Source organism: Aphelocoma coerulescens, unplaced genomic scaffold, assembly GCF_041296385.1.
Source record: "Aphelocoma coerulescens isolate FSJ_1873_10779 unplaced genomic scaffold, UR_Acoe_1.0 HiC_scaffold_171, whole genome shotgun sequence".
Taxonomy (NCBI): domain Eukaryota; kingdom Metazoa; phylum Chordata; class Aves; order Passeriformes; family Corvidae; genus Aphelocoma; species Aphelocoma coerulescens.
The window spans coordinates 245,785-271,578 of record NW_027183519.1 but is presented as its reverse complement, the minus strand read 5'-3'; the positions used below and the strand labels follow the sequence as shown (position 1 = coordinate 271,578).

Below are 25,794 nucleotides of genomic sequence, written 5' to 3'. Positions count from 1 at the left end.
AAAAACAGGAATACGTATCCCTGCATTTGTGCAGGAGATGTGTGCCTCTCCTCAGGAGAAAAACTGAGGACTGAAATCCACTGGGTTTTTTTTCCTGGTTATGTGTTAATGGACCAAGATGTGAGTAATGAAGGAAAGAAAAAAACATAGGTCAGCATTTTAACTACTTGTGACCATCAATAAGAAACATGACAGCTGAAAAGAAACATTACTGAACAAAACAGAGTGAGGAACTAAAACCTTAAGCTCATTTCCCCACTTCTTTCATTAAAGTGTCTCACAAGTCAGCCACTCCTGTCTAGTTTCTCTGAATCTCAAAGGTATTTTCCAGTTATGGAATAATCTGGGATCAGAATAAAAATGAATTGGAGAAATACATCCATCATGGTAACAGGAGGGCCAAGATTCTGCAGGCAGCAGCAGCAAGAACTGCAGAGACCAGTACAGAAGAGACTGTTTCCTGATAAGCCCAGAGAAAGGAAAATAGGACAATACAGGTTCATTAGCACAGGAAACTTGCCTTACTCTGGGACTTGCTGCTTCTAACTACAGGGTGAGGAATGAGAGCCTGGCAAGAACAAGTGCCTTGGTAAACACTATTTATATGAGCTTCCCATGGCATCACGTAATATGCCAGGCCTGATTTTTTTTGTGGTCCCACCGTGTTTTCTTTCCAGTATCAGCTAGTCCAACATGGTACTCAGCTGAAATCACAGCAAAGTTACTCAATGCTACAAGCTGAACATCACTTTTCTGCTTCTCTGTACTGTGTGTCAGGTTCATTATTCCCCTAGATCCTTCTTGCTCCCTGAACATTTCCTTTCCTCAGACTGCCCCTCTCCCACCCACACCAGCCTTTTTCCATCGGTGTGCATAGAGCAAACTCTCTATTGCTCTTGCTTGTTAAACTTGTTGGAGAGCTCACGGGAAGGCCTGCAATAAAACAGAAGGAATAGTTTTGTTAGTATTTGTTTTAGACGTCCAGAGTCTTCACATCATGCAAACTGGCAGGCTCTAGCAACATGCCAACACCATTCCCAAGCCCAGAAACTCTGAGCTGTGACATCCCTTATACATGGGAGCAGAATCCGAAGCCCAGCCTATGCTAGGTTGTTATTCTGCTCAAGAAAATCCTGAATTAATTGATACATTCTTAAAGAACTCCTCCTTTCAAAACCAAGTTAAGTGCCTGGGAATGAATAGCTGACCTTTAACTGAGAAGTAAGTTGTTTTAATAAAAGAAATTAATTGAGACATATCTTCAAGAGTCACAAAAGCCTTTAAAAATAAATCTTTGTTTATTACCTTGGTGTTTTTGGCTAGCAGACTGCCCAGCAGCAGGAGTAAGAGGCACTGGTAATGAGGAAGAAATTGACCTTACAGAGCACTGGGCACGATGCTTACTGTCTCATTACTGTCAGCTTCCCCTAGCTACTTCACAAGTTTTTGGGGCACAACACATATTTTTTGTTAGCATGCTGCTGTTTCTGTGTGCCTAGACTGCAGCACAACCAATGGCGAAGCGGGGCGGGGCCGGCCGCGCCAGGCGGGCAGCGGGAGAGGCCCCGCCCCCATTTAAAGAGACAGCGGGGCTGAGGGGGTGTCTCGGTCCTGTCACCCCCGCTGTGGGGGCTTCTCCAGCTTCAGCCCCCTCACAGGCGCCGCCGGCCTGCGCTGGGGATGGGGCTCCGTGGGGTCACCGGCGGGAGAGGCCCTGCCAAGAGTCACTCCACTCATTTCCCCGGGGTTCTTTATCGCCAAGTTCCGCGCCGGCTCCGAGCCTCGCCTGTGTGCTCAGATGGCACCAGAGCCGCCGCACTGCCGGCGAAGCCTTCTTTCCGCAATGGAGTTAATTGGCTTTTGTGTGCTAAGCGCCCCAGGAGCAGCCTGAAGGAGATTATCTTCCTTCAGGGTTTGGGATGAGGGGCTCTTGCACTGCGTTGCCGAGGACACGAGGCTGCCCAGGGGCGTCGAATAAAGCTCCCATCATCTCTTCAAGATTCCGGGGGTGGGGAAGTGCCAACAACTCTACACACGTGGGCTGACTTTTCTTTTTACCTCTATCTTAAGCAGGGGATGCACCAATACCTAGGGCCTCAGACTCTTTTGTGGTGCCAGATATTTCACAAACTACAGTTAAAAGCAGTTTATCATGAATTCTGTTCCAAGTGTAACAATCAATGCAGTGCAAATTTCCTCATCTTGGGCACTTGGAATCCCTGCCTGTGTTTCCCTAAAATGAAGCCTTAACCTCCTTGGTTTTTCGGGGTGCCATTTTCAGTACATTATCATTTAACCTCAGAGCTCAGCTCAAGGGTGCTCTTGGTTAATCCAATTCTTTCAGCTTCAAAAAAGTAACAATTCATTGTGCTCTTCCAGAACACTGTAAGCCTGTGTTATCTGAGTGATTTGCTGTCCATTTGTGAGCATGCAATGAGCTCAGGGAGAAACCCTGGCCCTTAGATGGCTGAATAGCTCTTCAGAGGGAAGATGAGCTGGATCTGTCATGCACTTTAACAATCTGATCACAAACCCACCACTTTAGTAGGTGTAGCTTGTATTTCCTCTACCTTGATATTGAAGGCTCCTGAGCACAATTACAACCAGACATTTAAAGGGAGGTAGAGCTGAGGGCATAAAGTTCTCATGAGGATTCTGTCCTCGCCATAACTTTTCCAGTTTTTTCAGGTCTACAACAATTGAAATACTTTAAGAAGCTTTAAGACAGGAGGATATGTGCTGATCCCTAGAGCTTCGCTTAAAGGTCTTTCGAGCTGTTCACAGAACTAGTAAAGATTTAAAACTTTGTGGCTCTTCTCCAACGTCTGACTGCAAATACTTGGTCCCCTGGCTACGAAGGACTCTGCTTGAATCTCTATGCAGCCTAAGGCCACATCATCAGTGCCTTCAGCGCCCAGTTTCAGTTCGGGCATTTAGTAGTCCCAGCTGCTATCGCCTCAGGATGGGGAGACCTACTTCCAGGCACATTCACAGAGAGGCAGGACTGAATTGAGAGCAGACACTCCTACATGCAGGGATCTGGCAGTTTGTTTTTATGTAACTGTCTGGTGCTTCTGTCTATTTGAAGCATCAGTTGTTTTTATTCTCCTTCAGCAAGAAAGAAGATAAGAGGGTTTGAAGGATTTTGGTTTTTTTTTTTAAGTTTAAAAACAAACCTCAACATTTTACAAAAGCCTGCAGAAGTTAAGATTTCATTCAACATGCTGTTTAAAAGCAATTTCTGTTCAAAATCAAGAATCCATTTGCCCTTTACCTTGCAGGAAAGGGGAGCCAAGTTGCAGGCCATAAGACCCCTGTGGGAACACCATTCAAGATGTAGGAAGAAAAAAAAAAAATTTCTCTTTGGTTTCTGTCCACAGAAGTGCTAGGAAGAGGAACAAAAAGGCCTCCTATGAGATAGAGATAATCCCTGCCACAGACATTCCCTGGTTCACACGTGAGCTTTCCCGACGGCTCCCTCTGGCTGCACGCTTTCAGCTGCTCGGAGCTCCTTACAGCCGGGATTACCCAGGCAAGGCATCCTAACACCAAAGGTTAAGCTAAAGCAAGGATGTATATTTATCATACAGATCAGGTTAGGGACATGTCAGGTAGAGTACATGAAACTAGCCTCAGATCACCCTATGTCAGCTAACAAGACTCTCTCACAAGCACAACCTGAACTCCCCTCTCTGTTGTTCAAAGAGATAAATTGAAGCAAACTTAGGTACACAGGAACAATCCCAAAGCAACTTCAGACCCAGCTGTTAGCGCAAATAACTCAACCTCAATCCCACATGCACAAAAGGAGCCAAAGGGAGCACTTAACCACCTCCATCTTCCTAATGGTATTTGTACCTCAAGCCTATCCCCAAGCGACTGTTTGTTTCCTTTGAAGGCCACAGCGGTGAAGGGCTTTGCATCATTTACCCAGCCCTTGTGCCCCTGCTTTATTACTACGAAGTTTTTCTGGTGCTTCTCCTACAGATGTTGTGTGGGCACTGAAGTGCTGCCTGTGTTGGGTAGCCTGTGCCTGACCTGCTGTTGCTGCAGTCCCTCGCACACAGCCCAGCGGACGGGCTGCTGCTGCGTTGTCCTGGACCGCGGCACTTCCCACCTGCCCCGGGAAGCCGGGTGGCTTTGCTGGTGCCCTGCTGGGCCGGCTTGGGGCAGGTCCTTGCTGAGAGGCCGCCAGCCTTGCACTGTGAGCTCCTGGGTAAAGGTTACCTCTGCCTTGGAGACAGAGTTGTACCTGAAGGACCTTCAACCGCCTGGATACCTTCTCAGACCTCAGGAGAACTGGGGTGTGGTGTTGCTTTCTTTTCTACTCTGCCTACTACTTGGTAATATTTCCTTGGAAAAAAGTGTTGCCCACCGACCACAAACACAAACCAACAGAGAGTCAGTTTATGCGGTGCTTTATTCAGGGCCCGGGGACCTGGGGACTGGTGTCCCAAATCAGGCTTCCCAAAGACCTATCGTTTCACTCAGCTCTTTATACAGTTTCAAACATTGGCACACATACAAAACATTAACAATTGATAATCATACCCCAAGCCGTATATCTTCATGGTTGTCTAGTCTTAGATAATGCTCAATTGAACTCCCACCACTGAAATCCCCCTTGCATGCAACATATATCGACCCAGAACTATTTACTTTTAGACATGTTCTCCATGCCCAGCTAATACACTACTCCTAACTTCCCCACCCAGCACATTCCATTCCTGTTTCCCAAGAGAACTATTTCTACACCTGAGGCCTTACAGCCTAGCAGAGCCTTAGCCTTACTACTTCTAAAATCCAATATCCTATCCTTTTTGTAACAAGTCCCCGCTTTTGAGCATCCTTCGAGCTTCTTCTGGGTTCGCAAGGATGCTCAACAATTCATGTTGCCTTTTCGCGATAAGCAGGAGGTGGAGTGGCTGGTTCTGCCAGAACTTCTCTTCGCATTATCGCCTTCATTATTCGCCGAGAGTGTTGACCTTCCTTGACAATCATTCCTAAAAGACACTTATATACTATTAAGGCAACTAAAATGATTATAACAATCATGATTCCATACTGTACAATTGAGGATATCCATCCGGACATCCGAATTCCCAGGGAGCTGAACAGTTCTCCAACCCAATTATGTTCTGCCTCTTTCTGAATATTATTCACCTTTCCTTCAATCTGTTCTAATTGACTTATATCCTTTTCTACTTCCTGTGTAACATTCGGGATGTGAATGCAGCAATGATCATCTCTACCATGCAGATATCCACATATGCCATGCTCCTTCAACAATATCATATCTAAAGCCATCCGATTTTGAATTGTCATCCTAGACGAAGCTTGTAACTGCAGATTTAAGTCCTTGAATCCCTTCTTGGTCACAGCCGCCAACCTTTCTGTTTGCCCCAACAATTTGTACAACATTTCCCTGTTTCGATATGATGATATTGGTGCAAAGAGAGATTCTAATACCCACTCCTGAAGAGTGGGTAAATTTAACTCCTGAAGAAGGTCCATGCCAATCTTCCCCTTCTTCTAACCCTATGTCTCCAATTTCCTGACTTATATCTCGCTTATGTCTCATTTGTATTTCTGAGGCCGTCAATTTTGTCGATTTCCAAAAAGGACAAAGAGTTGGAACTCCTAAAGTAATTTGTGTAGTTGGACCGTCTACCGGCATATGAGTGGTCCAGTGTCCGTGACCCATTACCCAAACTAAATTTCCTGGAGCTCGGATTGATGTAGTTTTACAGTTTAACTCTCCTTCTGTATTTTTGTCTTTTATCGTGTGGTTATATCCCCTACATTCACAGCCAAATCTCAAAAGTACCTTTACAGGCAGTAGACTCACAGACTCACTTGGGCTGTCACAAGTGAAGACCTTAGTGCAATTCCAATCGGTCATTCCAGGTGCATCTTTTCTCCAACTACCCTGTCCTTGATAGGTCTTTGAGTAAGTTTGATTTTTCCGTCCCTTCCAATAAATACACCATTGAACTGTTCCTATGTAACGATAGGTTTCTAACAAACTAGGTCCCCAGATTGTCTGCCATTGCTCCATGGTAGTTGTGTTTGTAACATTCTGGCATATTATTTCAAAATATTGTTCAGTTGCCGGGACTTCTAGCGTTTGCCTCTCATCGTATTCACACCATCCTACTCCATGGAATCTTCCGATTTTGGTAAATACAGCATTCGGAAGCTTGTAACAATCTGCTCGGTTCCCCGGGGTTTTCCAGCGTTTCCTTATCACATTTGTCCAATTAACCAATTTAGTTCGGATCCTAGTCTCCTGGGTACAACTTAAGGTAACTGTTCGATTAGATGCAGGCATGTCTGGAGCTGGTATAATTCCCCATGGTATAGGATCTCCTGCCGCATGGGGCAAAGGCAGACATGCAGTGATTGCTGATACATTTTGTGTTTGCCCAAAATCCCTAATTAAACCCACAATCAGATTCTCTGGTTTGGTTCGGATTTCATCCTCTGGTACCTGCCGAGTCACCCTTGCTCTTTCAACATAAACACTAATCATCCCGGTTGCCCACCAATCATCTCGAGCAACCCAACACCAGTATTGTCCATTATCTTGCTGTTCCAGGACCTCTTTAATTACTAACACTATTTCTTGGGGTTTTCTTCTAATTTGATATTTCCCTTGAGCCACCAAGTTCTGTCCTCCAAACCACCATTCATACTCAGTGTAGCTTTCAGTTGGTATCCTACATCTTAAAACCAAATCCTGCCCTTCCTTTGCGTTATATATTTCCTGTTCAGGCTTGATTCCTCGATCCTGTTGTAATACCACTTCTACCTTCCTGACCCCATAACCTCCCCTATTACCACAAACGAGAACACAAAGGTATTTACCCTCCGATCTACCAATCTCTGAGTTCGTTATATTCAACCATCCTCTGCTTTCATTTCCCTGCGTCCACCAACTTGTCCCTTGTACCTGTGGATTCCACATTTCCTGTGTCGTGTTCCATTTCCACCATTTCATTCCAATCTGTTTCTGACACCCTGTCTCAATTTTGTGAGTACATTTTATTCTGAGAGGAGGTCCGTCCCACATATCTACTTTCCCATTTGGGAGAGTCGCCTGGACCTTATTTTCCGGTTCTGTTTGGGAGATATTTAAAATGTCAAGATTTACGAATCCATAATCATAACTCCCTTTTATCCAAACTATACAAGCATATTTTCCTGTTCTGGCCTTTGTTACATTGGATATCTGCAGGGTAGTCCTACCTTTTTGCTGCTTCTCATCCCAGACCGTTTCTACTCCTTTATCCTGAATTTGATCCTTGGTGATCCATTTCCATCGTGCCCCGACTCTGTCCCATCCAGCTCCCTGGTCATCGACAAACAAACATGTGAGATTTACATTTGAATTCTCCGGTACCCACACCCTTGATTCAGGTATTGTGATTTTAACAAAGGTTTCAACAATTATTATTTTACTCAAGAGTAACAACAACAGCATTAATTTTTGGCTTTGAACACCATTCTTGTGGGAGATAGGGGTTCCACCGACCATCGGGAGGGGACCTTTTTGACCCGTGTGTAATGGATCCAGCTGTTGATCCCGTCGACCTTGACGGCGGTGTAAGTTGTCATTATCACTTGATGGGGGCCGTCCCATGTTTCCTTCAGAGGCTCCACCGACCAGTTCTTCACATAAACTTGGTCTCCTGGGTGAATATCGTGAGCAGGAGTGTCCAGAGGTAACGGTCAATTCCACTCCAGCGTGGATCTCAGTGCTGCAAGGGTCTTATTTAAAGACAAAACATAATTTACAATCATCTGATCCCCAATTACATGTGGGTCCCCTTGATAGGTTACAGCATGATATGGTTTGCCGTACAAAATTTCATACGGACTTACCCCTATCCTTTCTCGTGGTTTAATCCTAATCCTCAGAAGGGCTAGAGGCAATGCTTGGGGCCACTGTATTTTAGCTTCTTGACAAATCTTTTTAATTTGATTTTTCAGAGTTTGATTCATTCGTTCCACCTGACCACTAGATTGAGGTCTCCAGGGGGTGTGTAAGTGCCACTGAATTCCCAGAATAGTAGAAACTTCCTGCACGATTCCTGCAGTAAAATGTGGTCCTCTATCTGATGATATTCCTAAAGGAACCCCAAACCTCGGAATAATTTCCTTGAGAAGGGTTTTCACTACCTCCTTGGCCTGGTTCGTTCTGCAAGGGAAAGCTTCGGGCCATCCTGAAAAGGTGCACACATAAACTAGTAAGTACTTGTATGCCTGAGATTTTGGTAACTCGGAAAAATCTATTTGCCAGTAATCCCCTGGTTGTGGCCCTACACGTATTTTCCCCATTTGGACCTGTCTTCTAACCAACGGGTTATTTTTAATGCAAATCGGGCAGGTGGCATTTATTCTTTTGGCCATTGTTATCATCGAATTAGAGAGTACTATTTTCTTTAGATGTTCTACCAATGCTTCTGCACCACAGTGGAGTTTGTTATGTTCAGTTTTCATGACTACTTTCATTAATTCCACTGGCAGTATAACTTGTCCGACCGGTGTTACATACCATCCTACAACATTCCTTCTTGCTCCAGTGAATTGTGCCAACCGTTCATCCTCCGGAGAGTAGCACGGTTTCTCTTCCAAATAAGGTGCAGCGGGATTTTCTCTTGTCGGTATCAGAGCCATTTGAGTCCAGACCAATCTGGCTGCCTTTTTCGCAGCTTCATCTGCCATCCGATTCCCCTGAAATTCCTTCCCGGAGTCTGCTTGATGACCTCGGACATGCATGATCGCTACTGCTTTAGGTAAGTGTACAGCTTCCAACAACTGAATTATTACTTCCTTATGTTTGATCTGTGAGCCTTGAGAGGTCAAAAGTCCTCTTTCTTTCCACAGAGCCCCATGGATGTGAACTACACCAAATGCATACTTTGAATCAGTCCAAATGTTCACTTTCCTGTCTCTACTAAGGACCAATGCCCTTACCAACGCCCATACTTCTGCTTTTTGCGCTGAAGTTTCCGGAGGCAGTGCTTTAGCTTCCACTATTTCCTGGAGTGTCACCACAGCATACCCTGCATACCTGGTTCCATGCTCCATAAAACTGGATCCGTCCGTAAACAGCTCCACATCGGGATCTGCCATCGGGACATCTTTCAGATCTTCACGGCTGGCATACACTTGTTCGATCACCTCCACGCAGTCATGCTCCAGTTCTCCTTCCTCTTGGGTGGACCTAAGGAATTCTGCTGGATTGAGATGGTTGGTTATTTTCAATTCAACATCATCTTGTTCCCGCAACTGAGCCTGGTACTGCATCATTCTGCTGGAGGAGAGCCAATGCCCCCCTTTTTGTTCCAAGACGTACATATATGGGAGGTACATATACCGTGATGTGTTTTCCCAGTGTCAGCTTCCGTGCCTCCTGAATTAGGATTACCGTAGCAGCCACTGCTCGCAAACACCCTGGCCACCCTCCGCTCACCATGTCCAGCTGTTTCGAGAAGTACCCCACGGGCCTCTTCCATGACCCCAATCGCTGTGTGAGTACTCCTAAAGCTAATCTCTGCCTTTCATGCACATACAATTGAAAGTCTTTTGTCAGGTCAGGCAGACCCAGAGCGGGGGCCTCTTTGAGTGCTTGCTTCAATTCCTGAAAGGCCTTGTGCTGTGTCTTACCCCACTTGAATTCGGGTTCCTTGATTGTTTCATATAGTGGTTTGGCCATAAGTCCGAAATTCGGAATCCACAGGCGACACCAGCCGACCATTCCTAGAAAAGATCTTAGTTCCTGATTATTTCGTGGTACAGGGATTGCACAGATGGCTTGAATGCGGTTCACCCCTATTCTCCTGACTCCTTGTGATATTTCACATCCCAGATAAATCACCTTCTGTTGCACCAGCTGCGCTTTTTCCTTGGATACTCGGTATCCTGCCTGACCCAACATGTTTAATAGTTCAATTGTTAACTTTGAGCACAGTCCCCGCTCCTCTGTTCCCAGGAGTATGTCATCCACATATTGTAAAACAACATAAGAAAAAGGAGAATCTTTTACCTTGGTAGTTTTCCATTCCTCTAACTCCTTTGCTAGCTGGTTTCCAAAAATGGTGGGTGAACACTTAAATCCTTGTGGCAACCTGGTCCATGTTAACTGTCGCTTGCGGCGAGTGTCTGGGCTTTCCCATTCAAAGGCGAAAATGTGTCGACTCTCGGGGGCCAGTGGGATGCAGAAGAAGGCGTCTTTTAGATCAATCACTGTGAACCACTGAAAATTCTCAGAAATCGATGTTAACAATGCATATGGATTGGCCACCACCGGGTGTATATCTTTGGCAATTGCATTTACTGCTCTCAGGTCCTGCACCAACCTGTATTTCCCATTTGGTTTCCTTACCGGAAAGATTGGAGTATTAAATTCCGATTCGCATTCTTGTAAAATCCCTAATGCTATAAATTGCGTGATCATTGGGGCAATTCCTTTCCTGGCTTCCAAACTGATAGGATACTGTCGAACTCTTACCGGGTGTGCCCCTTCCTTTAATTCAATTTTCACAGGAACGGCTACCCTGGATCTGCCCGGGGTCCCTGTTTCCCATACCCACGGGACTACTGCCTGCTCTATTTCCTGGGGTATCTCCTCTGTCTTTGTCTCTTTAATCACAAAAAGTTTTGCCGGATTCCCTCCGGGATTTCTAGTTTAGCACGCCCTTTCTCAAATATGATTTTTGCATCCAGTGCCGATAATAAATCTCGCCCCAACAAGCATTCCGGGCTGCTTGGCATATATAAAAACTGGTGATCCAATTCTTTGTTTCCAAATTTGATTTCCAGTGGCCGCAAGAATGACCTCTCCACCACCTCCCCCGACACCCCTACTACTTTCACAACTGAATCACTTAACGGTCCTATTTGTTCATTGATTGCAGAGAAAGTGGCTCCTGTATCTACCCTAAATTCCCTGGGCCCCCCGTCAACTTCCAGGACCACTTTTAGATCTTTATCTAGTCAGCTCTGATTTTGATAGCTCCCCATCATAAAGGCTTGAGCGACACCTTGTGGTCCTGGCGCGAAAGGGTTTAACCCATCATTCGCATTCATTCCCTGATTCATGGGATTCCCTCCTGGAAAGTTACTCATCGGTGTCCCCATCCCCAAATTGAGGGGGCACTCATTCTTCTAATGACCTTCGGCGAAGCATCGGGCGCACTGATTGGGCCCCAATTTACCTCTACCCCTACCCATCATCTGGTTCCCTACATTCTGATTCACAAAACCTCCGAAACCACTTCTTCCCCTGCCCCCGTTTCCTCTGGTTCCGTTTCTAACACCATCATTCCACATTTCCTCTGCCAGTCCTTTTTTCCTATTAGCTGATAAAACAAATCCAAATAGGGTATCTCATCCCACTTCTCATTTTCCCGTAAATACCGCATCATGGGGGTTATAATTTCAGAATTAATAGTGCCATTCCACGGCCACTGCATCCCCCCAGTTTCATATTCAGGCCATACCTTATTACAATAATCAATCAATTCTCTTTTCTGCAGTTCCCGTCCCAATTTACCCTCCTTCCAATGACTTAGCAAACACCCGAGGGGAGAATCCTCCGGAATATCCTTATCTGAACTTGACAAAGCCCGAAACACCCGCAACGGCATCATTCCAGAGGTATGCAACCACACAATAACGCACACAACTAATAACACACAGACTAATACCAATACCAATTACCACAATATCCAATTCCCTCCTTGCTTATCTCGTCGCCGCGAGAAGCAAGGGCTGGCTCTGCAAAGCTTTCGCTCTGTCTGACGGCCAGCGCCTAGGCTTTATAATCCCAAACCAATGCCCCAACCCTGCGAGTAGAGACTCGTCTTACCGGGCAGGCTACCACCACCGGTTTAAAAGGAATAAAGCACCTTGTGGGCTTACCTCATGGTTGTCCGTCGGACGCGGGGTCAGGCACGGGCTGATGTCTCCCCAGAAATCACCTGGTGCCGGCACGGAGCAGATCACCCCGCGAACCGCCCCTACGACCCCCGGAGTCCCACCTGGGTCGCCAGAAAACTGTTGCCCACCGACCACAAACACAAACCAACAGAGAGTCAGTTTATGCGGTGCTTTATTCAGGGCCCGGGGACCTGGGGACTGGTGTCCCAAATCAGGCTTCCCAAAGACCTATCGTTTCACTCAGCTCTTTATACAGTTTCAAACATTGGCACACATACAAAACATTAACAATTGATAATCATACCTCAAGCCGTATATCTTCATGGTTGTCTAGTCTTAGATAATGCTCAATTGAACTCCCACCACTGAAATCCCCCTTGCATGCAACATATATCGACCCAGAACTATTTACTTTTAGACATGTTCTCCATGCCCAGCTAATTCACTACTCCTAACTTCCCCACCCAGCACATTCCATTCCTGTTTCCCAAGAGAACTATTTCTACACCTGAGGCCTTACAGCCTAGCAGAGCCTTAGCCTTACTACTTCTAAAATCCAATATCCTATCCTTTTTGTAACAAAAGCACTTATTCCCAATTGCCTCCAAAATAGAAACACATTTTCTAAAGCAAGTACTACTTCTCACCCCTCACTATGAACATGATGTTATTTGGACTTTCTTGAATTAATTTTTTTCAGGATCTGAGTTTCTGCAGAAGTCGTGGAGATCATCTTTAGTAGACCGATGAAGCTTTTCCCGGAAATCTCTTTGTACCACACCCTTCAGAGCTATACAATTTCTGGATCCCGCACAAGTTTAAGTGGAAGACACATGTCTAGGTGCTCAGCTCTGCCATGGTATTCACAGGACATCTGTGGAACTTCAAAAGCCAGGCAGCAGAAAGTATTTGAGAAATTAATTTTTTTAGGTGACAGCTACACAGTTTAGTTTTTACTATACAGTTTTTAGTCAGAGGTTTTAGTATGCCGAACTTTGAACTAACTCCCCTTAGGTGAGTAATATAGTTTGTTAGGGTTTTTTTTAGTCACCACTTAAATGAATTTAGGCTCTAGGTTTTGTGGTGAGATGAATTCCAGTATGACTTGTATTTGCCCCCGGGGTTTTTTCCCATTGCAGAGAGCTTCCCTTCTGCCTTTTTCCAGGATCTCTATCAAATAACAGGGTTCTGCTCAGCTGGGTCTCTCTGCTGGCTGCTGTATTTGGATTCAGGAAAATCCCACCCTCTCTGGCTGCTCTGTTGTATTGTTTGTAGTGATGAATGGCTTCAATTGCTCGGCTTAACAGATACATTTATTAATCTGTTTGTTATCTCTAAACAGCTTCACTCATTGTAGGAATGAGATAGAGTGTGAGATATGTGCTGAAGGGATTACCATAGACATGATGGCCTGCCGATGGGGTGATAGTTTATCTATAGGTTGCAGGTGATTCTCATCACTGCAATCCAGCTGGAAGAAGGAGGGACACTAAAGTGTCACAGTTCTGTTCCGCCCTTGCCCAAGACACACAGCCTTTGTAATTTCTCTTTTTGTAACTCCCAGTATTCCTCATTTAGGTATAAAGTGTCTGCCCCTCCCCTTTGTGACAGCAGCTAACAGAATATTTGACTACATTCTCACCTCCACTTCTACAAAAAAATGTAATTCCATATTTGATGTACTCCATGGCAGAGGACGAGAATACGACCACCTTGCAGACAAGTCAAAGGGCTTACTCCTGTCTCCTTCCCCAAAGTCGGGATGCCTCTTTAGTAAGATTTACACCTCTAGAACATACCTGGAAACACTTGTACATAGTACTATATATTTATATTTTGCACGTCTAGTGAATCTATCACTGCCAATCTAAAAGTATCTACAACTTGTTGTTCCAATAAACTGCCCTGTTTGTGAGTCTGTGTTCATGCAAGTTCTTCTGAACCCAACCAGACTTACAGTGTCTCATTGGGAAGCTTCACTATTTGTAAATCTCTGATTGTGAATGGGACTTAGGATGTAACCCACTTTATTGGTGCATCTGGGATCTTAATGAATGCAACTTAACTTACAGTGCTGAATTGGTTATAATAAAAAAATTAAACCTAGCTGCACCCAGCCTCTCTAAGGACTAGCTGGAAAGCAGGAAAGTTTATTTTCTGATAAATGTCTATACTCTTAACGCAACACAAATCTCTGTAATAGTTCTGCAGTTAACACTTGCATACTGATTTCAGAAAGACTTGAACTACCCCTACATCTACACTGTTTTTCATGGTACACCCTTGTATTTGCTATTAATAGTGTCAAAATGACTAGCCTGAATAGATTTTTATCTTGGTCTTGTTTAGCCAGTTCTGAAAGGAAACTACAGCTAGTTAGGCAAGGTGAAGTCTGTCAGAGATGGTGACAGCCAGAACTCCTTAACCCCATCTTTCCCGTTGTCTTACACCAAAACTTATCCCTCAACACTCTCTTGTTGCTGTTTGCTTTGGTCCTCCCCCTTACCCATATCTGAGCTCTGTTCAACATAGTAACTGAAGTTATATTTACATGGAATTTTGTGTTGGCTACAAAGTCATTTGCAAGTGCCTACTCCAATTATGTTCAAGTTGGGGAGCTCTCAGGTGAATCTAATTTGCCTTGTGATACCTATGTCCCGAGGACATTGTAATCAAATAGGCTTTTACCGGCTGTAGAAAATTTGTTACACCAATTTCTTTTCCTAAGAAAGCAACCTGGAAAAAGTGAAAAAGAAATGGGAAGAAAATTGCATTTTCCTGAAGGTGGCTTGTTCCAGGTTTTCAAACAAAATGAAAAATCTCTACACAACTTGTTTTGTAAAAATGAAAGGAAAAAAGAAATGCCATCTGCTCTTTGGAAGTCCAGAGAGAAAATTCACTGGGGGGCTTGCCCTTTCCTTGCCAAAGTCATTGCAAGTAGAAGGGATCTTAGAAGGATTCTTAGGTGGTAGGAGGCAGCTACTACAGCTATCATTTATTCCTCATGGTGTAAATTGGGTTTTGTAGAGAAGTAACTGAAGCTCACAACTGGAATGAGATCCTGTACCACACCTGGCTTGTGACACAGACAACTGGAATGAGATCCTGTACCACACCTGGCTTGTGACACAGACAGCCTAGCCCTCACTGAATTATACATAATTAATAATATGTTCTCATTTTTCGTCATCTGCAACAAAGAACTGCAAGCCCCAGGGCCTGTTTTATACTGAGAAATCACGAGTTCTCAGAGCGAGTTGAGGTGTCAGTACAAATATAACTGTTATCAACGCACCTTCACAAACAACAATAAGATTAACAGAGTTCACTTCTGCCAAAATTTGGGATTATAGCTAAGGGCATCTCATTCCCAAGAAGAGTAACTCCCAGAGAGGTTGGTTTTGTTTTTTAAAATTTAAGTTTTAATAATTGTACCTAAAAAAGAAAAAAAAGGGTAAGTAGGTAAGTAGACTCCTCACCTTCTTTCATCCCTTCTTTATTGTTTGCTGCAGTGAAGGGCCTTGTTTTGGACATTTGCAACTTTCCTTAGTGCAGAGGTTTGCACTTGGAAGTGTTTGATCTTGCAGTATGACTATTACTGCTCAATTAAATTTGATATACTGTGAAAACGAGTCACACTTTGATCAGGGCTATAGAGATGAATCTCTTCAGCTGTAATGGGGCTGTTGACTGACCAGATGAAATTGTCCCAATGGTGGCAGCATAACATAAGAAATAAAATACGAAAATATGAAGGGTTTCCTCTTCATAAGGTTTTTTAGGCTGAGTCATCATCACCAAAGAGGTATCAGTGTTCTCTGGGGGTGGGATTGCCGTTAAAACCAAAGCACAGCACTCATATTGCTGCAAATTTGGAAAGAAAAACATTTTGTTTTTCGCAGTCAGGAGACCAGGCAAGGTCAGCATTTCACACGAGATGGACCTTGCCTGGCAGCCATCTGGTTAAGATCCTCTGCTAGGACTTTGGAGCAGGAAAGATAACATGCATTAGGGATCTTGTGGTAAAAAGAATTTTTTTTCTTAGATGTGAAAGCAAAACAAAATCTAGCATGTAAAATTCACTAGGTGAGGCTGCTGCAGATGAATAGGGGCATAATTATGCAGCTATAAAATGACTGACTTGAACAAGTAAGCTCTTTTCTGGCTTAAAAAACCCCTCCCATCCCATCAAATTTTGTGGGGATTTTGTATGTCCTGGTAACTTTCTGATTATACATCATTGCATCTCTTCTAATTTTCTCACCTGGGCCTGGGCCTGCATGGTCCTGCATTTGTCCCAAATCCGTGCATGTAAAAAGCAGAAAAAATGCAAACAAGTTTGTCAAATACAACAATTTACTGGTGAGGCCTTGCAGCACTTGGGAGCAGTCTGAAAGAAGAGAAATATTCAGCACGGGGAGAGTTAAACATCGGTGGTTTGAAAGGCTTTCGTCAGGAGCATCTTCTTTTCTGTGACTTCAGGGGGGTGTGTATCCAATCCCTCTTATCTTAGTGAAGCAGCTGGGCTACTGCTACTGTAAATCAGGAGCAAAACCAAGGGATGGTGACGGGTAAGAGTTACGGCAGGGTGGTGGTGGTGCCTGGTGAGAGAGAGCAGAGCAGCTTAAAACGAGGTGCTCGGACTTCCTGTGGGAGGGAGAGATGGGGGATACGAAGCCTGCAGTGCGGTGGCGACAGCAGGGAAGGGGCAGAGCTGATACCTGTGGGGCAAATCCTTCTCTGGGGGGTGGGAACCCCCACCCTCCGAGCCTGGCATGGAGCAGCTGGGAGGTAAGTGTGGGGATGGGCTCAGGGTGGGAGTGCTGGCAGTGGGTGTTATGTCACACCCTGCCTCTGAAAGCCACTGGTGCCAGAGTCAAAGCCACAGGAGCTGTTTGCGCACCACAGCCTCGCAGAATTGCAAGGCTGGTGATGCCTTTCTCAGTTTGAGGAGCAGAGGCTTTTGCTAGCACACAGTAATATGGCATCTTCAAGGGCAGTGATTATGGGTGGGATTTTTAGGCATTCCTCTTGGTCATAATTTTGATCCTGTTCACCTGGCTTTGGCACGTGGGTGATGGTACAGTCAAAGTGCTGGAGCTGCTGCATAGGAACCGGGTTGCATAAATACACATGCACGGCCTGATTTATCTCCCTCACTGCCTGATTCCCCAGCAGAGCCCCAACAATACCACTGGGCTTCCCTGTGCTTTAGAGCAGCCCTAAGGATGCAGGGTTCAAACATGCAAAGTAGTCTCTGATGAGTCACCACAGAAGAAAAGGGTTTGATGAGCAACTGAGAGTTGTCACCCAAGACTACAAAGGTTGTTTCAGGGCAGTGATCTGCTTCACATCTCTGCACTGGGCAATGCAACAGGTTGCCCATGTTCCTTCCTGCATTTGAGGTAGAGTAATACTTGTTGCCCAGCTGGGGTCCCTGAGGAACTCTTGGATCAGGGACTGTTGGTGCCTTTAGTCCCTGGTGCTGGCTGTGAGGGCAAAGTGCTGCAGACAATCAACCTGGAGGAAGCCCAGGGGACTTGCAGCTCCTTCTTACATCCCTTCTGCAGGGAGACCTTACTTCAAAGTGCCCCCTCCACCAGCAGCTGTGTTTCCTTCCTCTCTTGGTCTTGGAGACACTTAAAATAGCACAACGTTTACCTGAACTCAGATGTAACCACAGTGGAGGACAAAGGAGTATTTTTGCTAATGTCTCTGCTTGTGTGGGACTAGCTGTGTGCTTGCAGATGCCTTTTCAGATTTGGTGGGCAGCCAAGCAACAGCTGTTTGTGGTACCATCTTCCTGAGCTGGGATCAGTGCAGTCCAGTACTTTGTGCACCTGCCTTTTGTCATGCATAGGTCTCAGTTTTTCTTGCTGTTTAGGAAAAGAAAATAGAAAAAAAACCCCAAACACAAACAAACAAGCAAATCAGATTAGGGATGCTCAGTGGGGGATTTCTAAAGGAACTCCCTTGTAAAATGTGAACTTGCCCTACATGTCAGTGCCTACACAACTGCAAAAAGCTGAAAGCCTACCCTCTGCTCCGTTTTGTTGGGACAAAAAGTGAACATCCAGAGGTTCCTGGGCCACCTGCCTCAGAGGAGCCAGACACAGCATCTCTGCAGCAGTGAGGGTAGAGGCTGCCATCAGGGCATGGCTGATCATGATGGACATCGTTGTGGAAAGGTGGTGTCCCACAGAGAGCATATATGTCAGGCTGTCCCCCCATGGCAGTGGAGCATGGTCACAGAGGTTTCCCCTGTGACCTGCAGCACCTGTCCCACCATATCCTTTCCCCTTTCACTGACTTGGTCATTTGTTCGCTGTTACATGTATTGGCTGTACCAGACTTGCAATAGAAACAGCTCCTCCAAAATGCCACATTTCCTACTCCTTTCCTGAGGCTTCAGACAACCTATCATGGAGCACAAGGGAGACACCGCAGCTGTGGGCATCTTGCAGGTCACAGATCTGCACCTATAAAAGCATGGCCACTGCCTCTTGCAATATGGTGCACCCTATTTCCTGCAGCTGCATGAAACATTCCCTGTCATGTTCCAGCCCCAGCCACTGCAACAGTGACAAAATATCACAGTAACAGCCCACGGCCACTGTGTGAAACCAGACCCTTACTCATCAGCTTTTGCGCTGCTTCAGAAACACTGTCCTACCCTTCACCACAGGTCTGTACTCAGCTTTGCCTGAGCTGGACCTTTAACATCAGCCATGTTTCCAGCAAGAAGCACTTCTTACCAGGAGTATAATTTCCTCCTTTTAAATATGATCAAAAGCATTCAGCAATAACCAGTTTGATCTAGGACTTGCATTTCCTCTTGGACTTGCTATTGGCTTACAGGGATTTACATTCCCATCAGCACTTTCAGAACAGCACCACACAGGCTGAATGGGGGTGTGTGTGTCCAAGTTTCCTACATCCCTAAGATTATCAGTCAGAAAATCAAATGTTGGAGCATTTGTATGTCATTATTGCTTACCTATTTTTTCTCCTTAGCCTAATTAGCTAACTAGGCTAATTTAATCCCCAGCATTCACTAATCCCAATTAAGGATGGGCCCAAACCAGGACCTGGGTCCCAATTAGGAGATAACAAGCTCTTGGCAATCTGCTGCCTCCAGAAATCCCTGTAGCTGATCGTGGTGTGTGGGAGCGCAGGAGCCCCCATGAAACAGCAAGGAATTGTAAACCCACATCACCTCTGTGCTCAAGCTATATAGACAACTGAGCAGCAGATCAGGATCTAAATGTGTCATTTACTTTGCAATGGTCTGTGTATATCTCGAGCACTATACCCTCTCCCCCTACCCCCAAAAAAGTGAGGGGGAGTTGGTTTTTGCACCTGTCTGTATCAGTTGCATCAAACCATCCATAGTGGCCAGAAGAGCCCCTGACTATTAAAGCTCTTATATCTCGTCATCCTTTGCAGCTGCTTCTTGTCCCCTTGGCTCATTCTGAACACGACATGGTGACAAACCCACACACATGCTGTAGCCACCATGCACAAGTAGCTGTAGCAAGAAATTATGCCCAGATGAAAAAGTGACCTTGTTCTGCAACAGCTGTGGTCAATTGGACAGGCCCTGGAGCTTACTTCTGACTTGGCTGTTGAAAAGGGCTACTTGTGTCTGCTCTCCTTCTGCATGCACAAGGGAGGGACTGTGGCATGCAGAGCACCTGCAGGCACTTCAGCATGTCCCCATAAACATCAGGTCCAAGAGTCCATCACTATTTCACCAAAGCTACAGATCTGAAGGATGAGGTATGAGTGGTCTCCTCCAGATCCCACACCACTGACATGGTTTCTTTCAGCACAGAGTTGCAGAGAGAGACTAATCAGCACTTGCCTCCTTGATGTTTTCAAAGAACCATGTCTTCCACTTGGGACTGTACCTGGTCTCCATTTTCCCCTGTACTAGGGAAGGGTTTCACCTTCTACAGGGCTGGCAACCACTGGCAAGACACGCTGCATTCCCCTGCAGGGAGACAAAGGGCTTCTGGTAACCTCTGCGGGCAGGAGGCTCCACATGGGTCTCCTACAGCCTTTTCCTAAGTATGTTCTTCTTCCCCCAGCCAGGGATATCTGACTCTGCCAAGATGCGGATGCATAAGTTGCCAGCTCCTCTCACTGGAATCTAATAGCTAGCTCACTGACCAAAGAAAATCCAACTTGGCACCAAAAAAAGCAAACAGTCTAATTCTGGTCTCTCATATTTTTTTCCCTGCTGGTGCAGTTCATCAGACTTTTCACTGATTTATACCTTGGATGCAAGAAGAGTTTCAGACTCAAGGTTATTCTCCTGTCAGGTATAGGCATGTCCTCACTTTAACACAGAATGAAAGGATTTAGGAGCTGCAGATGTTCACAAAGGGAGAGAGAGAGACATGGAGCTCCTGGAGCAGGTCTGGCGCAGGGCAATGAAGATGATTAAGGGATGAGGACAGGCTGAGGAAGCTGGGCCTGTTCAGCCTCAAGAAGAGACAACTGAGAGGGGAAGTCATCAACATTTATAAGTATCTGAAGGAAGGATGTCAAGAGGATGGAGCCAGGCTCTTCTCAGTGGTGCCAAGCAGTAGGACCAGGGGCAATGGGCAGAAACTGATGCACAGGAACTTCCACCTGAACATGAGGAAGAACTTGACTGTGCAGGTGACTGAGCACTGGAACAGGTTGCCCAGAGAGGCTGTGGAATCTCCCTCACTGGAGATATCCAAGAACTGTCTGAATGCAATCCTGTGCAATGTGCTCTAGGATGACCCTGCTTGACCAGGGAGGTTGGACCAGATGACACCCTGTTGTCCCTTCCAGCCTGACCCATTTTGTGATTCTGTGAATGTTCACATCTGAATGACAATTATGTGGGCAGTGATGGGCCACAAGTCCCCAGGTGCCTGGAGAATGAGGCTCCTTCTGGTATGTGTCTTTGATGAATTGTTTTTAAAAGCCTGGTGGCACCTTAGGGGTTTTTTCCCCATTTTCTTCAAGAGGACCACTAGAAAATTAAATGATTGTAGTTTCCTTTGCTGTAGCAGAGCTTAAAGGGGAAATTAACTCGGGAGTTCATACACTGCTCACTGAATTCAGCAGAGCCTTCTCTGCCAGCTTCAGTGGAAGTTCTGGAACCGGCTCTTTATCAAAGGTGACTTTGATTTTCTGTGGTTGTGTGGGCCTTTCCTCCCATTTCTCTGTGGGGAATAGCTTTGGGAGGCTTCAGAACTCAGATAAAGTATTTGCTGTAGCTAGCCCTCAGCTTATTTTCTTCCTTGCATTGTGACTGTTCCTCTCTTTTACAGTTGGCAGCTGTAATCACTGCTGGCCTCCTCCTGCTCTACATCCCGTTGTGCTATGAGGATTTCCATTTCCATGTGGCTCATGTGTATGCTCGTCTGGGGTACCCCAATGCCCAGCACATCCTGGGACAGAGGTATTTGCAAGGTGATGTTTCTCCAACCCGCGGCTAACTTGCTGCCAGAGTGTGAGTGCTTATAAGCCAGAACCACAAATGTGGCTTTGTGGTACCAACACACTGCTGGATTTGGACACTGTATGTTATAACCTGTCTGTGACTTTGTTGCCTTGTCTCACACCCAGGAGCTGGAGTGGAAAAAAATGAGGACATGGCCATGCACTGGTTCAGGTGAGGCACAAAAATCCCCCAAGAAATTCCTGCCATGGGAAATTGGCTTCTTCTGGGGAAAGGCTACTGTGGTATGGGAGGAGGAAAAAGCTGGCAGTGCTTTGGGGGGAAAGCTGCACTGAGCTGTCCTGTGCTGGTGGGAAGGAGGCTCACAGGTGGCAGCAGGGACAGTAGGAGCTCCTGACTTCTCACTGTGGGTTGTATTATACGCTTTGCTCCACTTTCCCCACCTGCTAGTATTATTTTTTTTAATCAGTGGGAAAAAAGGAAGTGTCTTGGCAGCGAGTGCAGAGGGATCCTGGTGCTGCTGTGTGGCTTTATGGGAAGGTTTGCACTGCAGGTGGGCAGCAGAAAAAATGCACAGGTGCAGGATGGGAGTGAGCCAGGAGCTGCTGAGGCAACAGGAAATCAAGTTACAGCAGTGTATTATTTTCCTGCTCTCAGCACACCCTCCCAAGAGGCTTCTGCCACGTAAGTGATGCAGCCATGCCTGTGTGTGCATTTGCTGTGGTACCCATAGTAGTTACACTCGCGGTGGAAGCCTGGGCTGCATCTCCCAGAATACTCCCATTCTTGGTGAGAAATGGGAAGGATTAAGGAGAGGGAGATTTACTATGCTACCCAAAAAGCAAGGGGAGAGAAGTAGGCACATTGGATGTTATCTCTGCCTGCTCAAGGCAGAGAACAGCATCAAGCTGCAGGACTGTTAGGGTGGAAATAACTATGCCTGTGGCAGCAGGAGGTGTAAATCAAGAAGGCATCATTAAAGACATCCATACCTAGAGAAACGCTGAAGCCTTCATGCGTTTCTGAATAAGGATGTTTCCCAAATCAGGGCCTGAAATTTCAAAGGAGTCATATTTCAAAAAGTGAATGATACATAACTTTTTCCTTATTTGCTCTGTCATGGTTTAATTTCAACTAGCAACTAAGTACCATGCAGCTGCTCACTGGTTTCTCCCCTTCTCTCCCAGTCCTGTGGGATGGGGAGGAGAATTGGAATAAGGTAAAACCCATGGGTTGAAATAAGAGCAGTGTGATAATTGAAATAAAGTAAAATTTAACAATAACAATACTAATAAAAGAGAGGAATAAACTCCAAGAAACAGAGGTGATACCCAGTACAATTGCTCATCATGCTCTGACCAATGCCCAGCCCATCCCCGACAAGCAGTCAGCAGCTCCTGACCAACCTCCCCAGTGTATACACTGCCCATGATGCTCCATGGCATGGAATATCCCTTTGGCAAGTTCGGGTCTGCTGTCCTGGCTGTGCTCCCTCCCAGCTTCTTGTGCACCTGCTCGCTGCCAGAGCGTGGGAAACTGAAAAATCCTGGATTTAGGGTAAGCACTGCTCAGCAGCAACCAAAGTATCAGTGTGTTACCAACATTATTCTCATACTGAATCCAAAGCACAGCACTGTACCAGCTGCTAGGAAGAAAAGTAACTCTCTCAGCCAAAAGCAATTCCTACCTTGCTTGAAAACATTCAAACTCAGGTTTTTTTCTTCTGTATTTCTCTTACCATTTTCTGTGCTTGTCTCTTCCTGGCTGTAGGCAAGCTGCGGGGCAGGGCCATCCCCACTCCTCCTTCAACCTGGCAGTGGGGACACTCAGAAACATGACCATGGCACTTGAAGAAGGGTAACCTGAGATAATCGTCTTCCTTCCTATTACATCTCAATTCCCAGCTCCTCTTGGGGAGGGAGGGAAACCTGGTGCTCTAGGTACTCCATGCATGAAGCTACTCCAGCATTTCTAATGCCCTCTTTTTGTATTGTCAGTAATGCAGCCCTACCTGCAGCAGGGAAATGGAAAACCACAGTTAGTCCAAAGACATTTTTAAAATTAGGTGTCTCAGTACCTAAAATGCCTGTGGTCTGATTGCACATGTTTTTCCATGATGATTTCCCAGTGAGGGCAAGGGACAAGATCTGTACTGGTGTAGAAAGAGCTGTTGAAGTGACATGTGAATTTTCTGCTATAAAGACCTGCCTTTCTCTTTTAAAGGAGTTCCCTTTTCACCCTCCTTCCATTCAGTGGGGTCAATGAGAGGTTTCCTGCTGACTGCCTGGGGGTGGGTTGAAACTGCCTGGGATGAGTTTCTCTCCATGATGTGCAAGTGCACACACCACACACCAGTGCTCCCAGCAAGGCCTGCAGACAAAGAAGACTTGCCTTGTGCTTTGTACAGTCACTGTGGAGGCTTGTTCTGGGGCTAAGTGAAGCTGGAACAACTGATCCCATCACAGTGAAACCCAGCCCTTTTGTGATTTTGTGTATTGTTTCATTTTGAGTCTTTTCATTTGCTCCAAGACTGAAAATTAAAAATGAGGTTGAAAAGAGCAGTTGTAAGCTAAACAAAGCTAAGAAAGCATTGTTTGGGTAAACCTTGTGATTTGAAGCCAGTGAATTCTGTTTCAGTCTCCACTGCATATTTCATGATCAGACTCACATATTGGTGGTATTTCAAGAACTCCAAAGCTATTTGTCCTTCAACTAAGAAGAGAAAATCACCAAACCTAGAACATACGAGCTCAGACCACAGGAAAAAGCAGAAGGAAAATCAGATCATTTTCTGAATAAGGGAAAGTTAACTTTACAGATGTTTTCAGATTGAGTAGCTCTGTTCCTCTTAAAAAAGCCAGGGTAATTAAAATTTAGCTAGGACTGAATTTAGGACTTCCTCCTAGATTTTCTTGATGAAGGTTTCATGTCCTTCAGGAAAGTGGAGAAACTGCTCAGTGTGGCAGCAGCCCATGGGCTCCAAGAAGCTCAGCAACTTTTGGAAAACATCCTCAAGAGAAGAAACCTTCCCTGAATGACTGCTGCAACACCGATGCTCGTCCAACCTTGCCTTCTTCTGCACTCAGCAACCCCACTTTCTCCTTGCTGATGTCTAGTCTTTAGGTTGAATCATTCATTGGACATTACATTTGCTTTGTGCTGCCTCTCCATGGTCAGATCTATGGCAGTCATGTGCTGCTGCTCCTTCTCCGTTTGCTTCCTGCCTTTCCACTTCTGAAGACCGCTGGAAAGGGGAGATGGAGAAGATCAATAGCCTTCAAGGTTACACTGATGATGGGCATATGAACATTTTTGAAAAAATTCCCATCACTGTTGCACCAGCTCATCTGCTAATGCTAAGTTAGATCCAAATATTGGTCTGGGCCTGGTGCAGTGTAGTTGCATGTTTGTGCCACCTTTCATGCTCTGCTTAGGCACTACAATAACTGATCACGACTAAGGCTTTATCACTGTAAATCAGCATGACATGCATGCGTGATCCATTTGTGCTGGAAATGACAGTGATTTAATAGGAAATATAAAGGATGCTCTCACTTAACAGCTATTGTTCCTTATCAACATTACCACTGTCATTCCAGTTCTGGGGAAAAGTGATTCAATTTAATGGAAGCTGCCTTCTTTTTCAGGGTGGTCTCAGTTTAAAACCACAGTGAGCAATTGCATTTCATGGGAAGTGCACTCACAAAACAAAGACCGGCAGAGTTTTGCTAGCAATAAAATAGTTTCCCAGGGCTTTTGTTGGTGTTCAATGTTTCCCTTCTTCCTACCATGATTATTCAGCTCACTTGTTGCATGATACAATATCCTGCACTCCCCCTGGATGCCTGAGGCCACACTGGTGAGCCCAAAAGCAAGGGGCTGCCACTGAGCAAGCCCAGGGTGGGGTCCAGACTTCAGTTTCTGAGAATTGCTACTGTGCCATGTCTTGTAGGCAAAGGGATGAAGGATTTTATCCATGCTCCCATTTTCCTGTCCCCTCTTGGGTGCCAGGCCCAGTATCTTTCTAGGGTGATCCTGGCAACAACTGAGGGGCATCCCACAGGCACAGCATGCCAGCACCCTGCACAGTGGAGCCTGGTGGAGGCTGTGTGGTGGCCACACATTAAGGGATGGCCGGGCTTTGCCTCTTCTCTGCCTGGCTGTCCCCAGGCTGGGCTCCTCAGGGCCAGCTCCGCATCTTGCTCCCAACAGTAGAAGCCAAAGAGGAGACCTGTGGCCTGGCTGTCCTGCCTCTCTCACTTGTCCCTGGCAGCATGCTGCAGACCAATGCTCTCTGGTGCAGTGCAGCTGCCTGCTCCCCCCACTCATCTCCTTTCTCTTTCCCTTCTGCACTCCTTCCCACACAGCCCTTTATTAAATCTGGTACCACAAATTGCACAGCAGAG

At 45.7% G+C, this 25,794-nt stretch overlaps 2 protein-coding genes and 2 long non-coding RNA genes across 11 annotated transcripts in view; 2 read left to right on the top strand and 2 right to left on the bottom strand.

Annotated features, from left to right (window-relative positions):
* LOC138100941 (endomucin-like) overlaps positions 1–25,794 on the bottom strand; it is a 74,958-nt gene that overhangs the window by 29,463 nt on the left and 19,701 nt on the right. The window contains exons 1-2 of one of the 5 annotated variants that reach the window (XR_011146980.1): positions 1,306–1,453; positions 901–933 (exon numbers count right to left, since the gene is read on the bottom strand). The exons of the other annotated variants lie outside the window; for them this stretch is intronic. The gene's annotated coding sequence lies outside the window, so the exon portion shown is untranslated. Of the gene's footprint in view, positions 1–900; positions 934–1,305; positions 1,454–25,794 lie in introns of those variants that run through there. 5 annotated transcript variants of the gene reach the window in all.
* Positions 4,457–13,861, top strand: LOC138100945 (uncharacterized). Its single transcript, XR_011146987.1, has 4 exons — positions 4,457–8,798; positions 8,890–9,536; positions 11,544–11,664; positions 12,647–13,861. It is a non-coding gene; the product is annotated as an uncharacterized lncRNA (long non-coding RNA).
* Positions 15,940–19,002, bottom strand: LOC138100943 (uncharacterized). Its single transcript, XR_011146982.1, has 3 exons — positions 18,702–19,002; positions 17,608–17,822; positions 15,940–16,547 (listed from the first exon to the last, which is right to left on the bottom strand). It is a non-coding gene; the product is annotated as an uncharacterized lncRNA (long non-coding RNA).
* LOC138100940 (sel1-repeat-containing protein YbeT-like) lies at positions 19,159–25,321 on the top strand. Of its 4 annotated transcripts, XM_068998772.1 has the most exons (6): positions 19,159–19,725; positions 20,198–20,270; positions 21,258–21,399; positions 21,556–21,601; positions 23,159–23,245; positions 24,326–25,321. In XM_068998772.1, the coding sequence occupies exons 1-6, from the start codon at positions 19,721–19,723 to the stop codon at positions 24,420–24,422; spliced, it is 450 nt and encodes a 149-aa protein (XP_068854873.1). In that variant the 5' UTR covers positions 19,159–19,720; the 3' UTR covers positions 24,423–25,321. The 4 variants fall into 4 exon arrangements, 2 of the variants coding, with proteins under 2 accessions (XP_068854873.1, XP_068854874.1); XM_068998773.1 differs by lacking the exons at positions 19,159–19,725; positions 20,198–20,270 and adding an exon at positions 20,277–20,877 and having other exon boundaries at positions 24,326–25,320; XR_011146976.1 differs by lacking the exon at positions 20,198–20,270 and having other exon boundaries at positions 19,161–19,725; positions 23,159–25,321.